The sequence below is a fragment of the Octopus bimaculoides genome, chromosome Z, assembly GCF_046866305.1.
Source record: "Octopus bimaculoides isolate indiv1 chromosome Z, ASM4686630v1, whole genome shotgun sequence".
Taxonomy (NCBI): Eukaryota; Metazoa; Mollusca; class Cephalopoda; order Octopoda; family Octopodidae; genus Octopus; species Octopus bimaculoides.
This window is the reverse complement of record NC_142944.1, coordinates 5053406-5067259: the sequence shown is the minus strand read 5'-3', so window position 1 is coordinate 5067259 and position 13854 is coordinate 5053406. Positions and strand designations below refer to the sequence as shown.

The 13854-nt window shown below is 35.9% G+C and overlaps 1 protein-coding gene across 1 annotated transcript in view; it reads left to right on the top strand.

Moving 5' to 3' along the window:
* The window catches only part of LOC106870455 (clustered mitochondria protein homolog), a 68415-nt gene that overhangs the window by 25264 nt on the left and 29297 nt on the right, over window positions 1–13854 (top strand). The window contains exons 10-19 of the mRNA XM_089365436.1: window positions 1182–1318; window positions 1813–1904; window positions 2878–2980; window positions 4273–4393; window positions 4819–4910; window positions 6790–6830; window positions 7520–7574; window positions 10871–10949; window positions 12052–12157; window positions 13726–13816. Coding sequence (XP_089221562.1) covers window positions 1182–1318; window positions 1813–1904; window positions 2878–2980; window positions 4273–4393; window positions 4819–4910; window positions 6790–6830; window positions 7520–7574; window positions 10871–10949; window positions 12052–12157; window positions 13726–13816 — 917 coding nt within the window. The remainder of the gene's footprint in view (window positions 1–1181; window positions 1319–1812; window positions 1905–2877; window positions 2981–4272; window positions 4394–4818; window positions 4911–6789; window positions 6831–7519; window positions 7575–10870; window positions 10950–12051; window positions 12158–13725; window positions 13817–13854) is intronic.

The following is a 13854-nucleotide window of genomic DNA, read 5'->3' as shown; positions in this document are numbered from 1 at the left end:
CTCTGGCTTGCCAGTTCCTTGTCTGCCTTCCATGCTAGCAAGGGTTAAACAGTTTGATGTTAATGATGATGATGTTGTCCATGCCTGCCCTAGAGATTAAGTATTTGTCTTTGTGCAGCTGCTGCAGTTTTAATATGAATTATTTCTGATTATCAGCTGTCATGACCATATTTCCCAGTTTCCTATGGAACTATCATGTTTCCCTTTTCTGTATAATGATTGTATGTATTGGTTTCAATAGGATGGTTTGATAGGGGCTGGCAAGCTGGAGAGCAACACCAGGCTCCACTTGTTTGTTTTGGTATGGTTTCTGTGACTGGGTGCTTTCCTAATGCCAACCACTTTACAGAGTGTACTAGGTGCTTTTTACGTGGTGCCAGCACTTGTACTTTTTATGTAGCACTCAACACCAGCAGGATGACTGAGAGAAAACTCTCAGCTGGGAGTCAGAGTAGTATTGATGGAGGTGGCTTTGCACCAGTTGAAAGTTAAAATACAATAGAGGGATAGAAATAGGTATCTTGGTATAGAGGGAATGCTTGGATACCCCAATTGGAAAAGAAAAGAAAGAAATTGTTAGAGAGGAAAATAGGAAGGCAAACGAGAGTGAGTGAGAGAGAGAGATGGAGTTGTTTTGGGACATATATAGAAGGTACAGTGAGGGTGAATATAAGTAGTACAGAGGATTGGACAGAGAGAGAGCGAGATGAGCAGGGAGGGTTACAGTGGGGAATGTTTTTTAAGGGTGTTATGGGAGATTATTGGAGTTGGGGCAGAAGTAATTGTAGCAAGTGATAGGAGTGGCTTGTTGGTGGGGATGGCTATGGTAGATATGTGAGAGCATTGAGGGTGATTGTGTGTGGGAAGAGTGGAAGGGGGAATACGTCAGGTAGTGATCATGGGTGAGGAAAAGGTGGAATTCCAGTAGAGCAGCATTTACTTAGTCATATTTCTAATAGAATGTATATTGCTTCTCTACTAAACTTGCCTGAGTTAGCGTCCTCAGAGCCAAGTCCTCTCCAGATGTTTTAAATCTCAATCAGTTTGTGTTGAAATTATATTCTGCTATTTAAACTCAAATTGTAGAGTAAAAATTGTAGTAAGTCTCATTGATAATGGTTAAAACTTAACTGGAAACTGATGACAAAATGGATGTACTTATATATCATTTTATCTATTAGCATTTTCAACACGGTTGGGATATGAAGAACATATACCTGGCCAGACTCGTGATTGGAATGAAGAGATTCAGACAACCAGAGAATTATCAAGAAAGACTTTACCTGACAGACTTATTCGTGAAAGAGCTATATTTAAGGTTTGTAACATTGTTAAATTACTCTGCTTAGATAGAAAGCTTGGTTATTTTATTTCTACAAGATTTTGTTTCTTATATTTTTAAGTTCTAGAATTGGTGATTTATAAAATAAGCAGCAGTAGTATACTTTTTAGTACAATTGACTGTCTCTCCTATAAAAAAGAACTTAGGTTGAGAGAAAAATAACTATTTATGTAAATACTGTGAATGATTAAAAAAGAAACCATTTTTAAAATATATTTTTATTGGAAAATTAAATTCAGAATTGAAATAATGTGCAGTTTATTTCTGTAAAGATATTTCAATATCATGACTTCAATTGAACTTTAAAACAAAATAACCCATTACATTCAATGACCCCTACTATTTGGTGACCTGATTTCACATTTAAACCTGCTATATTTTACAACCCCAACCTGGGAACAACCAGGCTATTTTTACATTAACACACTTTTCTTTTGTTACATATTTATTTATTTTATTTCCTCTTTAAGGTAAACAGTGATTTTGTATCAGCTGCAACCCGAGGTGCTATGGCTGTGATTGATGGGAATGTTATGGCCATTAATCCAGGAGAGGATGCAAAGTAAGTATTAAAAATACTCCTCTACTTCTTTGTATGTTTTGGGTGTCAACTTACATCTTCCTGCTCTGTAATACATGTTCTTCCCTTGTCCACTTCTTGTTATGTGTTAGATATTCCCTCTCCTTTCACTTAACAGCTCTGTCTTTAGAGATGTCACTACATGATAACTTTCCAGGTCTGTTTTCTTTGAAACTTTTTATAATGTTTACTTTTCTTTAGTAATATTATGTTCATCCTTTCGTTAGATCACTATTAACTTGTAGCAATGTTTTAAAGGAAAACCAGTTTTACTTTCTGTTGACATACTTTATATTTTCCTTTTTATTACCTTAGTCTTCTAGCTGTCTTTCTCTCCAGCTAGGACATTTTTTTGAAAAATTAAACAACCTCAGGTCATTTCATGTGCAGATTATAAGAAGTTTGTTTCCTAACCACATGGTTCTCAATTCAATTCCCATTGCATGGCACTTTGGATGAAAGCCATATGATTGGATTTGGTAAGTGGAAACTGAAAGAAGCTTGTGTATGTATGTATATATATATATATATATACGCACACAATATATTATATGGTGTCATGCAAATGACACCTGTGCCAGTGGCATGTAAAAGCACCCATTACACTCTCGGAGTGGTTGGTGTTAGGGAGAGCATCCAACTGTAGAAACCATGTCAAATCAGACTGGAGTCTGATGCAGCCTTCCAGCTTGCCACCCATGGTCAAACCATCCCACCCATGCCAGCAAGGAAAAACCAGACATTAAATGATGATGATGAATACCAATATCAAAACCATTTATATCTTGCACAAGACCTGTAGCTCTGTTTAGTTACATCAGAATATTTGCTTTACTTCAGCTTGGTATTATCAACAGATTTTATTTAACCATTATAACGTTGCATTGAACTATAAGAATTTACTATTTATTTTTTATGAGTTACATTAAAATGAATGTCTAACGTGTTTTCACAGGATGCAAATGTTTATTTGGAACAATATTTTCTTCTCTCTTGGATTTGATGTCCGTGATCATTACAAAGATTTTGGTGGAGATGCTGCTGCTTACGCTGCACCTGTAAGATAATTTTCATGATGTAAAAAAAAAAAAATATTGGTGATTCTTCATTTTGTGTATGTGAGTGTATGTGAGATATTGTACTGTTTTAAACACAGTTTCCTTCTACACTTGATAGTTTTGGAAAATATGGCTATTTCTATGTTATTGAAGTAATTAATTTTTACTGTTGGATGACCTTCCTTCTATTAACTACTCAATAGTGATGAATTGGTAGCACTTTTTGTAGGCCAGGTAGGCTGTGGAACTAGAGTTGTTGTCTTGCCTAAGGGTACAAATCAATGTCTATAGCTAGTTTTGAACTCCTGCTCATATAGCCAGTAGTATAGCATCTTAACTGTACAACCATGTATGTATGTATGTATGTATGTGTGTATGTATGTATGTATGTGTGTATGTATGTATGTATGTATGTATCATTGTATGTATGTATGTATGTATGTATGTATACATACATACATGGCTGCATAGTTAATATATATATATATATTTGCTAGTAGGGACACTGTATTTTGTTATGCAGTCATAATACTCTATCAAGTATATTAAACACTTTTATTAGCAGTGTCAATCAGTTACTTTTTAAAGTTATCCCTACAGATTTTCTACAGAAATTAGAGCCAGCACTGAAAGTTATGACGTTTTGTATACAAATATGTCAATGTAAACAATGTAATCAAAAATGGGTTGGATTTGGTACTGAAAAAAGAGCAAGAACTGAAATGTGTATATACACCTATTACCTGTTTTTCTATCTTTGATTGCATTGTTTATATATGAAACATTGTAACTTTCTGTGCTGGCTCTAAATTCTATCAAAAATTTATAGAAATAACTTTAAAAAGATGTGTGTGTGTGTTGTGTATTATGATAGTGGTTTATTTAAAGTACCCTGTTGTACATTTTAAAACGTCTATAATACTATTTAATTATGTGTAGTTCCTAGCATTTGAAACTGCCAAATTAAATTACCTTACTGATGCAGAATTGTCTTTTAGTTTGTTTTTTTTAGTTTTTTTTTAAGCAAACAGTGAATATTTATGTAGTTTCTTAACCAGTTTAATGAAGCAGACAAGTGTTTAGCAGTAATCTTTGAGATGTGGCTTTAATTTTAATTAACATGGCTTACATGAAAGACAGTATGGTTAGTTAAAAATGTTAATTGATTCACCTGTCTATTTCCATATCATAGCAAGATTATAAGAAAAGAAATAACAAGCATCTTAATTCTTTTGATGTTATAATTGAGTTGTTCTTAACAGTTTTATAACTTTTTATTTTATCTAATATAGGGAAATGACCTTCAAGGAGTAAAAGCTTATTTTGGAATTGACCCTGAAGGTCTGTATATGCTTGGAACTATTGTTGTAGATTACCGTGGCTATCGCATAACAGGCCAGTCAATTATTCCAGGTACTTTTTACTTAATCTTATTTTTTCTTGTTTGCTGTTTTTGTGAAAATACTTGTAAATATTTATGTACTTTTTTTTTTTGTCTTTTTTTTTTTTTTTTTTTTTTTTTGCAAACTTAGATATTTTAATTTGACACCTGTTATCAACTTCAGGTATGAAGATTACAAAAGTATTTAGGTTTGAAAAGCTGCATTCAATAAAGTAATATTTGCGTTTGTGAACTTTATTTATATATTAAATAACTACATTGATCTCTTTTGCTCCTCTAATTCTATTCCAAATTCTACACAGCTTATGAATAATGCCTGTAATTTTGTAGATTATGTTGCAGATATGACACATGAAATTTTTTAGCAACTCTCTTCTTTGTCATTGTTTACCTGTTTTATTTGGTACTGAAAATTATCTTATTTTTCACTTTTAAGGTATTTTGGAAAGGGATCAAGAACAGTCAGTTGTTTATGGATCAGTTGACTTTGGAAAAACTGTTGTTAGTAATCCAAAGTATGAAGAATTGGTAGGTTTTATTTAGTTGATATTAACTGTTTAATTTCTGATATATAACTTTTTTTATATGATGTGGGTACAAATGTATGTTATGGGCAATATTTCAAGCAGTCTTTATAAAAATCATTTGTGGACTGGCACTTTTTTTTTTATTGAACCACTCCTCCTTTTGAAAGACAGAAAGGCAAATTTGACATTGATAGCATTTTAGTTCAGAGTACAGATCCCTAACAAATGCAGAAAATATTTCAAGCCAACACTTGATGATAGCTTGTCCAATTCACCACTTTGTCCACACCACATAACAACTCATCTTGTGAAATAATGTGGCAGGAAAAGGTTTAATTTACATACAGAAATATTTGTGTAGCACTAAAACAATTATTTTCTTTATCTAAAAGGGAAAAACAAGTATAATTGCTTAATAATTAACAACTTTTAAATAGATAGTTAAAACTGAGTGATTCTGGTTAACTTTAGACTATGTATCGTGTAAATTTGTACCATGTTAAATTTAAACTATGTATTAAATTGTTCTTAGAAGAAAAAGATCATTGAATTTTGGGAGAATTTCCAATCCTATCTTCATCTAAGCTAAGTACACTCTTCTGTAATAAGTTCCTATTTTTGCCATAGGTATCCTAAGGCTTCTCCTAACAGGACCTATTCCATTGTATTGCTTCTATATTGGTGACCTTGGTGCCATCACTCCTGTCCTGAGTGTAGCTAAACATAGTTATCCAAGAATAACTACTAAGTTCAGGTTTAGAAATTCAATTGTCTTTTTATACATTTGTATATATTTCTCCTCGAAATTGATCCTATGATATTTCTGTTGAGATTTAGATTTAAGGTTTAATCAATATTATTATATTTGGTAATTTTATAATAGCAGCACTATACTACCTATGCAAATAAGTAACACACCTGTTGACATGTATTGCAACCAGTCACATTTTATGTTGGCTTTGATAAAATGTATGTAGACATCAAAAGAATTACCATGGATTTTGCAACAAAATGTAATCATTTTAATTCATCATCATCGTTTAACGTCCGCTTTCCATGCTGGCATGGGTTGGACGATTTGACTGAGGACTGGTGGACCAAGTGGCTACACCAGGCTCCAATCTGATTTGGCAGAGTTTCTACAGCTGGATGCCCTTTCTAACGCCAACCACTCCGAGAGTGTAGTGGGTGCTTTTATGTGCCACCGGCACGAAGGCCAGTCAGGCGGTTCTGGCAACGGCCACGCTCAAAATGGTGTATTTTTACGTGCCACCTGCACAGGAGCCAGTCCAGCAGTACTGGCAACGATCTTGCTCAAATGTCTTTTCACGTGCTACTGGCACAAGTGCCAGGAAGGCGGAAAATTGTCTTAGAAAGATGATATGAATATTGAACTTTCATCCATCAATCAGCTATTTTCAGTGAGTCTATGACAACAAAGCCGCCCTGGTAGCCAATATCAGTTGCAGAAAACATCACAGCTAAAAAATGTGAATTTTACATCTTGTGTGGCATTTTTCTTGACTAAATTATAAATAAATACGTGGTTGATCTGAGAGAAGATAAAATTGAGATGCAACACTCCCGTAACAGAGTTTATTTATGATAAATTTATGGTGTTACACTTTATTCAAGTATATTGTCACAACATTGTACTTACATGCTCAAAATCATACATTTTTGCCCTACAAAATCACTTTAAAATATCTTTCAATATGTCTATAATGAAACGTGCTGAACAAAATTGCATTCTTTGTTCTTTATTAAGGAAACTCTGAGCATTTCTTTTTGAAGTAAACTCTACCAACACTTTCGTGTTCTATTTTGTATTTATTATATTTATAATTAATGCTTGTTATATTTTTCTTACGTATTTGTAGCTCAAGAAAACTGCCCTTGCTCTTAAAATTCAACCTCACAAGTGAGTCACTTTTTAAAATTTTCTATTCTGTCATTTGTACCACATAATCGCATGCACGCACACACACACTCCTTCTCTCTCTCTCTCTCTCTCTCTCTCTCTCTTATTGCTCTAATGTTCCTTTTAATATTAATATTTGTCCTAAAGCCACTAAACTAAATCCTAGGCAGTGCCCCAGCATGGCCACAGTCCAATGAGTGAAGCAAATAAAAGATGAAAAAGAAAGAGTGTGTTTTGTCAGTTAATGATGAGATTCACTGAATCATTTCATCTATAAAAACATAAAAATGGATGTAAGCATCATCTTCATCATCATTGTTTAACATCCATTTTCCATGCTGGCATGGATTGGACGGTTTGACTGAGGACTGGCAAGCCAAGATTTTGCATCGGGCCCCAGTCTGATCTGGCAAGGTTTCTATAGCTGGATGCCCTTCCTAATGCCAACCACTCCAAGAATGTAGTGGGTGCTTTTTATGTGCCACCACCAGCACGGGGGCCAGTCAGGTGGCACTGGCATCGACCACACTTGAATAGTACTTTTTACATGTCACTGGCACAGGAGCCAGTCAGGTGGCACTGGCAACGACCGCGCTCGAATGGTGCATAGCAATAGCAATAAAATTATCATTATTTCATTGCACAGTTTCATTAAGTTATTCAAAATATGTTGAATTAAAATATTTCAGGGTTATAAATTCTAAAAATGAAGAGATTGAGCTGTATTCCTCAGTTGAATGTAAGGTGAGGAACTTTTAATTATTTCTATACTTTAAATTTGACATTGTCTTCATTAAATACTTTTTTTTTGTTTATGTGAAATGAATGTTATTAGTCATCTGTACTAGCTATTACTTTTTACTTTTACTCTCATGGACCTTCATGGTCTACTGGGCTGCTGCTTTGGTTTTCCATGATGCTAAGTGAGTAAAAGACAAAATTCTCTTCTTGATAGGATTCCAGTCTGTTTATCAAAAGAAACTTTTACCACAAGTGGATTCGAATTCAAGCTAATGAACCACTCCTCAATTTTATAGCACTGCAACTTACAGTATGGAAATTCACCATCCTGTGGTGTTACTTGAAGCTTGGTGAACTGAGCCAATGTAAGTTAAGTGTACTGATGATACAATATAAACAACCAATTGTTTAGCTATTGTCTGGTACCCAACTGCCTTTTTTTATTGCCTAGCACACAGAAGTGGGGCAGTGCCTATAACCTTTCCAGGCCTTTCTACACTGGTGAGGTCAATATCGTTGATGTTTACAATCAACTTATACACCTAAATGTATTTATATGTGTATTATTTTCGGTCTATGAACAAAGAGAAATACACATAACCTTGTCTTGCCACATAATTTTTTTGTAGATGTTTTGTGTATTGAATTTAAACATTTAAAAAATATTTTTATCAATATGTTGAGTTGTTGAATGTTCTATTTACATCATAAAAATATTTTTATTGGAATAAACTCAAGTAATTATTCAAAACCTGACATGTACCAAAATATTTACCTAAGTAATGTATTTATGTGAAAAACTACATTATAATAAAAATTTAGAAACCTTGGTTTTCTCCTGCAACAAAACATGGGATTTGAGAATAACAAATATTTTTGGCTTTTTTTTGTCTTTATAAAAAAAAAATTTAAATATTAAATGCTTTAGTCATATGAGGGAGGACTGCATGCATGGCCTTTTCTCTTTGTCTTTGGAACTGGAAGGGAAAAGAGCAGGAAAATATTATGGCTCATCGGTTTGCCTCCTTCTGCTCCAATATTCTATACTAATCACTATGTTCAGTTCTTCTGGCCAATAGTCATTACTCCAAGCTAAACTAAAAAAAAAAAGAAATTAAACACTGAGAGCCAGTCCACTTGTTTACAGCATTAGCAGAGTGGACTCTGCTAAAGTCATCCAGCCTTTAGCTAGTGGCTTTAAACTGGGTGACAGATTTAAGCTAACCACCCAAGAGTAGTTACAGTTCTTCTAACTGGCTTCTATATAGTCTGTCTACTCAATTTTAAGGTTTCACTTGATGTAAGAATCTAATAAAAGACAATGGATCAAACTACTCTATGTAGAGAATACATTTGTATCTATGTGATTCTGAAGTGAATATCTTAAACAAGTAGCCAAAACTGCATGGAATTATTTATTTTAAAACAAAAGTTGATTTACATTAAGAATGTATATGTAAAGCTAGTTTAGTATTTTCTAAAAATTCTTATTCAATTTTTTAAGAATTATTGGTACATGTTTCCAAAAGCACTACTGATGCCTTATTTCTAGTGAGACAGTTGCAGGAGAAATACCTAGCTAAGGATAAACCTCTGTACCTGGCTTTCGTTGACATGGAGAAAGCCTTTGACAGGGTCCCCCGATCCCTTATCTGGTGGTCAATGAGGAAACTTGGGATAGAAGAATGGTTAGTGAGAGCTGTGCGAGCCATGTACAGAGATGCTGCCAGTAAGGTGAGGGTTGGAAATGAGTACAGCAATGAATTCCGGGTAGAGGTAGGGGTCCACCAAGGTTCCGTCCTCAGCCCCCTATTATTTACCATAGTCCTCCAGGCAATCACAGAGGAGTTCAAGACAGGTTGCCCCTGGGAGCTCCTCTATGCTGATGACCTTGCCCTAATTGCGGAGTCACTATCAGAACTAGAGGAGAAGTTTCAGGTGTGGAAGCAAGGTCTAGAATTGAAGGGCCTTAGAGTCAACCTAGCTAAAACCAAAATCCTAATAAGTAGGAAGGTAGATAAAACACAAACCCCTTCAGGTAGATGGCCCTGCTCAGTATGTAGAAAAGGAGTAGGTAGTAACTCTATAAGATGTACCCGGTGCAAGCTATGGACACATAAGAGGTGCAGCAACATCAAAGGCAGGTTAACTAGCAAGTTAGTTTTTGTTTGTGGCAGATGTTCAGGTGCAATAAAGACTGCAAACAAACAGGAAACAACTTCTATCTCATTCCAGGGTGAAAAACTAGAGGTAGTCGATAGCTTCCGCTATCTGGGCGACCAAGTTAGTAGTGGGGGTGGGTGCGCTGAAAGTGTAGCTGCTAGAATAAGAATAGCCTGGGCAAAGTTTAGAGAGCTCTTACCCCTGCTGGCGACAAAGGGACTCTCACTCAGAGTAAAAGGCAGACTGTATGACGCATGCGTACGAACAACCATGCTACATGGCAGTGAAACATGGGCTGTAACTGCTGAGGACATACGTAAGCTCGCAAGGAATGAAGCCAGTATGCTCCGTTGGATGTGTAATGTCAATGTGAATACCCGTCAGAGTGTAAGTATCTTGAGAGAAAAGCTGAACATTAGAAGCATCAGTTGTGGCGTGCAAGAGAGACGATTGCGCTGGTATGGACATGTGGTGAGAATGGAGGAGGATAGCTGCGTGAAAAAGTGCCACACCCTAACAGTTGAGGGAACCCGTGGAAGAGGTAGGCCCAGGAAGACCTGGGCTGAGGTGGTGAGGCAAGACCTTCGTACATTGGGCCTCACCGAGGCGATGACTACGGACCGAGACCTTTGGAAATGGGCTGTGCGTGAGAAGACCCGGCAAGCCAAGTAAGATCGTTGCCAGTGCCCCTGGACTGGTTCTTGTGCGGGTGGCACATGAGATGCACCATTTTGAGCGTGGCCGTTGCCAGTACCGCCTGACTGGCTCCTGTAGGATTTTCGAGCGAGATCGTTGCCAGTGCCCCTGGACTGGCTTGTGCGGGTGGCACATAAAAGACACCATTTCGAGCGTGGCCGTTTTCATGCGGGTGACACGTAAAAGCACCCACTACACTCTCTGAGTGGTTGGCGTTAGGAAGGGCATCCAGCTGTAGAAACTCTGCCAAATCAGACTGGAGCCTGGTGTTGCCATCCGGTTTCACCAGTCCTCAGTCAAATCGTCCAACCCATGCTAGCATGGAAAGCGGACGTTAAACGATGATGATGATGATGATGATGATGACAGATAAATATTTTTTCCCTTCAAACGAAACACAATTTATGTTCTAAAACTGAGTAAATCTTTTTTTTTTCCAGGGTATTATTGGAAATGATCAACGACATTATGTTCTAGATCTTCTGAGAACATTTCCTCCTGATGTTAATTTTCTTCCAGGTAAGATGAATTTGGTCAGTGAAGTCTTGAGGTGAGATGAGGAGAATAAGTTTGTGTGAGGGGGTGGTAGTGGAGAGAGTAAAAGATCCAGAAGCTTGCTTCCCAACCAAGTGGTCTTGAGGTTTCACACCACTTTGGGCAAGTGTCTTCTACTATAGCACTGGGCCAACCAAAGCCTCATGAAGAGATTTGATAGATGGAAACAGAGAGAAGCTTATTTGTGTGTGTACATTGTGTATATGTACTCTTGTCTTCACACCATATGATGGTTGTAAACAAACATCACCAACATACAAGTGATGTTGTTTCCAATCTTCCATGGAAAGCATGTCTGGTGATATGGAAATACTACCTTATTTGGAAACAGGTGAGAGTTGGTGAACAGGAGTGTCATCCACCCAAATTCTATCTGACCCATGTAGTCACGGAAAAGTGGATGTTAAATGTGATGATGATACGCATGTGCATGCATATGTATATATATTTATGTTCCTATGTATCATCATCATTTAACATCCATTGTCCATGCTGGCATGGGTTGGATGATTTGACCAGGGCTGGCTGGTAATGGATGCTTTTACGTGCCACTAATGCAATTTTACTTGGCTTGATGGGTCTTCTCAAGCACAGTATAATGCCATATGGACTCGGTCATTGCCTCCGTAAGGCCCAGCACTCAAAAGGTGCTTTTTATGTGCCACTGGCACAGGTGCCAGTTATGGGACACCAGCATCAGCCATTTTCCAGGCCTTCCAGACCTGTTTCTTTGTTCTAATGGCCCTGTCTACAGCATTGTTCCACCACCATGTCACCCTAGGTCTGGATGGGACTTAGCATATATATGAATATATATGTATGCATACATATATACATATATATGTATAGATGCATATTCTTTATTAGCAGTATTGGTTCAGAATTGCATTTTGTATATCTTACTTAATGTGAATATGCTATACAAAGTCACAAAACTATAGTATACCTACACAAGTATACCTGGAATTAATGCTGGTGACAGTGATTAATGACTGCTTTTAAGATTTACCTGAAACTAAAAGCATTTTTAAAATCCATTCTAAAATCAAATTTTTTTTCTCTTCAGTTGATGAAAATGAATTGAGCAAAGAATTAAGGTCATATGGTTTTCCTCGTCCACATAAACATAAATTGGCCTGCTTACGCCAGGAATTAACAGAAGCATTTGTTGAGTAAGTATATGTTAACTTTTAAAATCCCATAATACTTTTCTCCAAATAAATTTTCTAATACCTGTATAAAATTCATAGAAATGTAACTATTGCATGAATTTGGATGAAGTTTGCTGATATGATGAATTGGTTGCTGGAGAACATTGTGAATAGGGTTTTTACCTGTTGTCATGTCATGTTCACCTGCCCAGATAGGTTTATTACAGTTAAATTGATGACATGTTGATATTTTCAATTATATTTATAAGATATCTGTTCCTGTTAATTGATTTCCTGTCTCTGAGCTGAATAAGACTTTTGTCATCTTGCAGCTACAGTAGTAGACACTTGCCCAAGGTGTCATGCAGAGGGACTGAACCTGGAAATATGTGATTGGGAAGTAAACTTCTTACCACACAGCTATACTTTTGCTTTGTTATCTCTACTTTTATCAACTGCACAATCCAATTACACTAACCAGTGTCTTGCAGTAGATTATCTTTTTAGTCCTGTCTGACAATTCTGTGTATTTGTGTCCTGTAACTTCGGTGGTTAATGGATCTATTTGGAAATTGATTAATACTTTTAGCACTGATATCATTAAAAAAAAAAGGATGAGGTACATTCTGTAAAGTGGAAGGGCATCCAGCCAGAGAAGCCATCGGAGCATGAGGCAGTCCTTGCACCCATCAGATCCTGTAAAAACCATCCAACCCATGCCAACATGGAACATCATCATCATCATCATCATCGTTTAACGTCCGCTTTCCATGCTAGCATGGGTTGGACGGCTTGACTGAGGACTGGCAAGCCAGAAGGCTGCACCAGGCTCCAATCTGATTTGGCAGAGATTATTATTATTATTATTATTATTATTATTATTGAATGTAGTCATTCTGATATTGTGGATATTCCAGTTGTTTGTCTTTAAAAAATATTTGGGTGTCTATAATATTGATGATTTTATTTGTCTGATTGTATCTTGACATTTCAATCCTGTTTTCTTTGCATTGTACGATTATTTCGACTCAGTCATTTGTTGAATGAAACAATAAATTAGACTATTATTTTGTTGTAAACTAATCAGTTATGTAAATATGGACACAATTGTTCAACCCTTTAGCATTTAAGTCATCCATACCCAGCCCAAATATTCTACTTATGTTCAAACTGGCAAGATATATCCTCTCACACCTACCCTACAATGTCATTCTAAAAGTAAACTTATTACATCATTGAAACCTCAAAGCTATGAGATAATGCAGGATTAATTTAAAAGAATGTGGATAAATAGGCATTACATTTGACAGAATAATCTGAATGCTGAAAGATTAACCTGGCCGCATTAAGTCCAAATATTCTACCCGTTTTATGTTAAAACTGACCAGATTCAGTTTCTCAAACTAACCCTACACTGTCATTGTAAAATTTAACAAATTTTGAAGTTAGAAGAAAATGCATGATTAATTCAAAACAATGTGAATAAATATTACATTTGACTGAGTAATCTGAATGTTAAAGGGTTAAGATATATTTAAGTATTTTTGTTGCAACAAATTCTTTAATGTTCTTTGGATATTATTTCTCAGAAACAGACACATGATATTTGTGAGGAATGCAGCATTGGAATTCAAAGCAAAAAGAGAAAAAACTGACAAACAGTCGGAAGATAAGAAACAGGTATTTTCTAAAATCTAATTCATTTTAAATAACTTTTG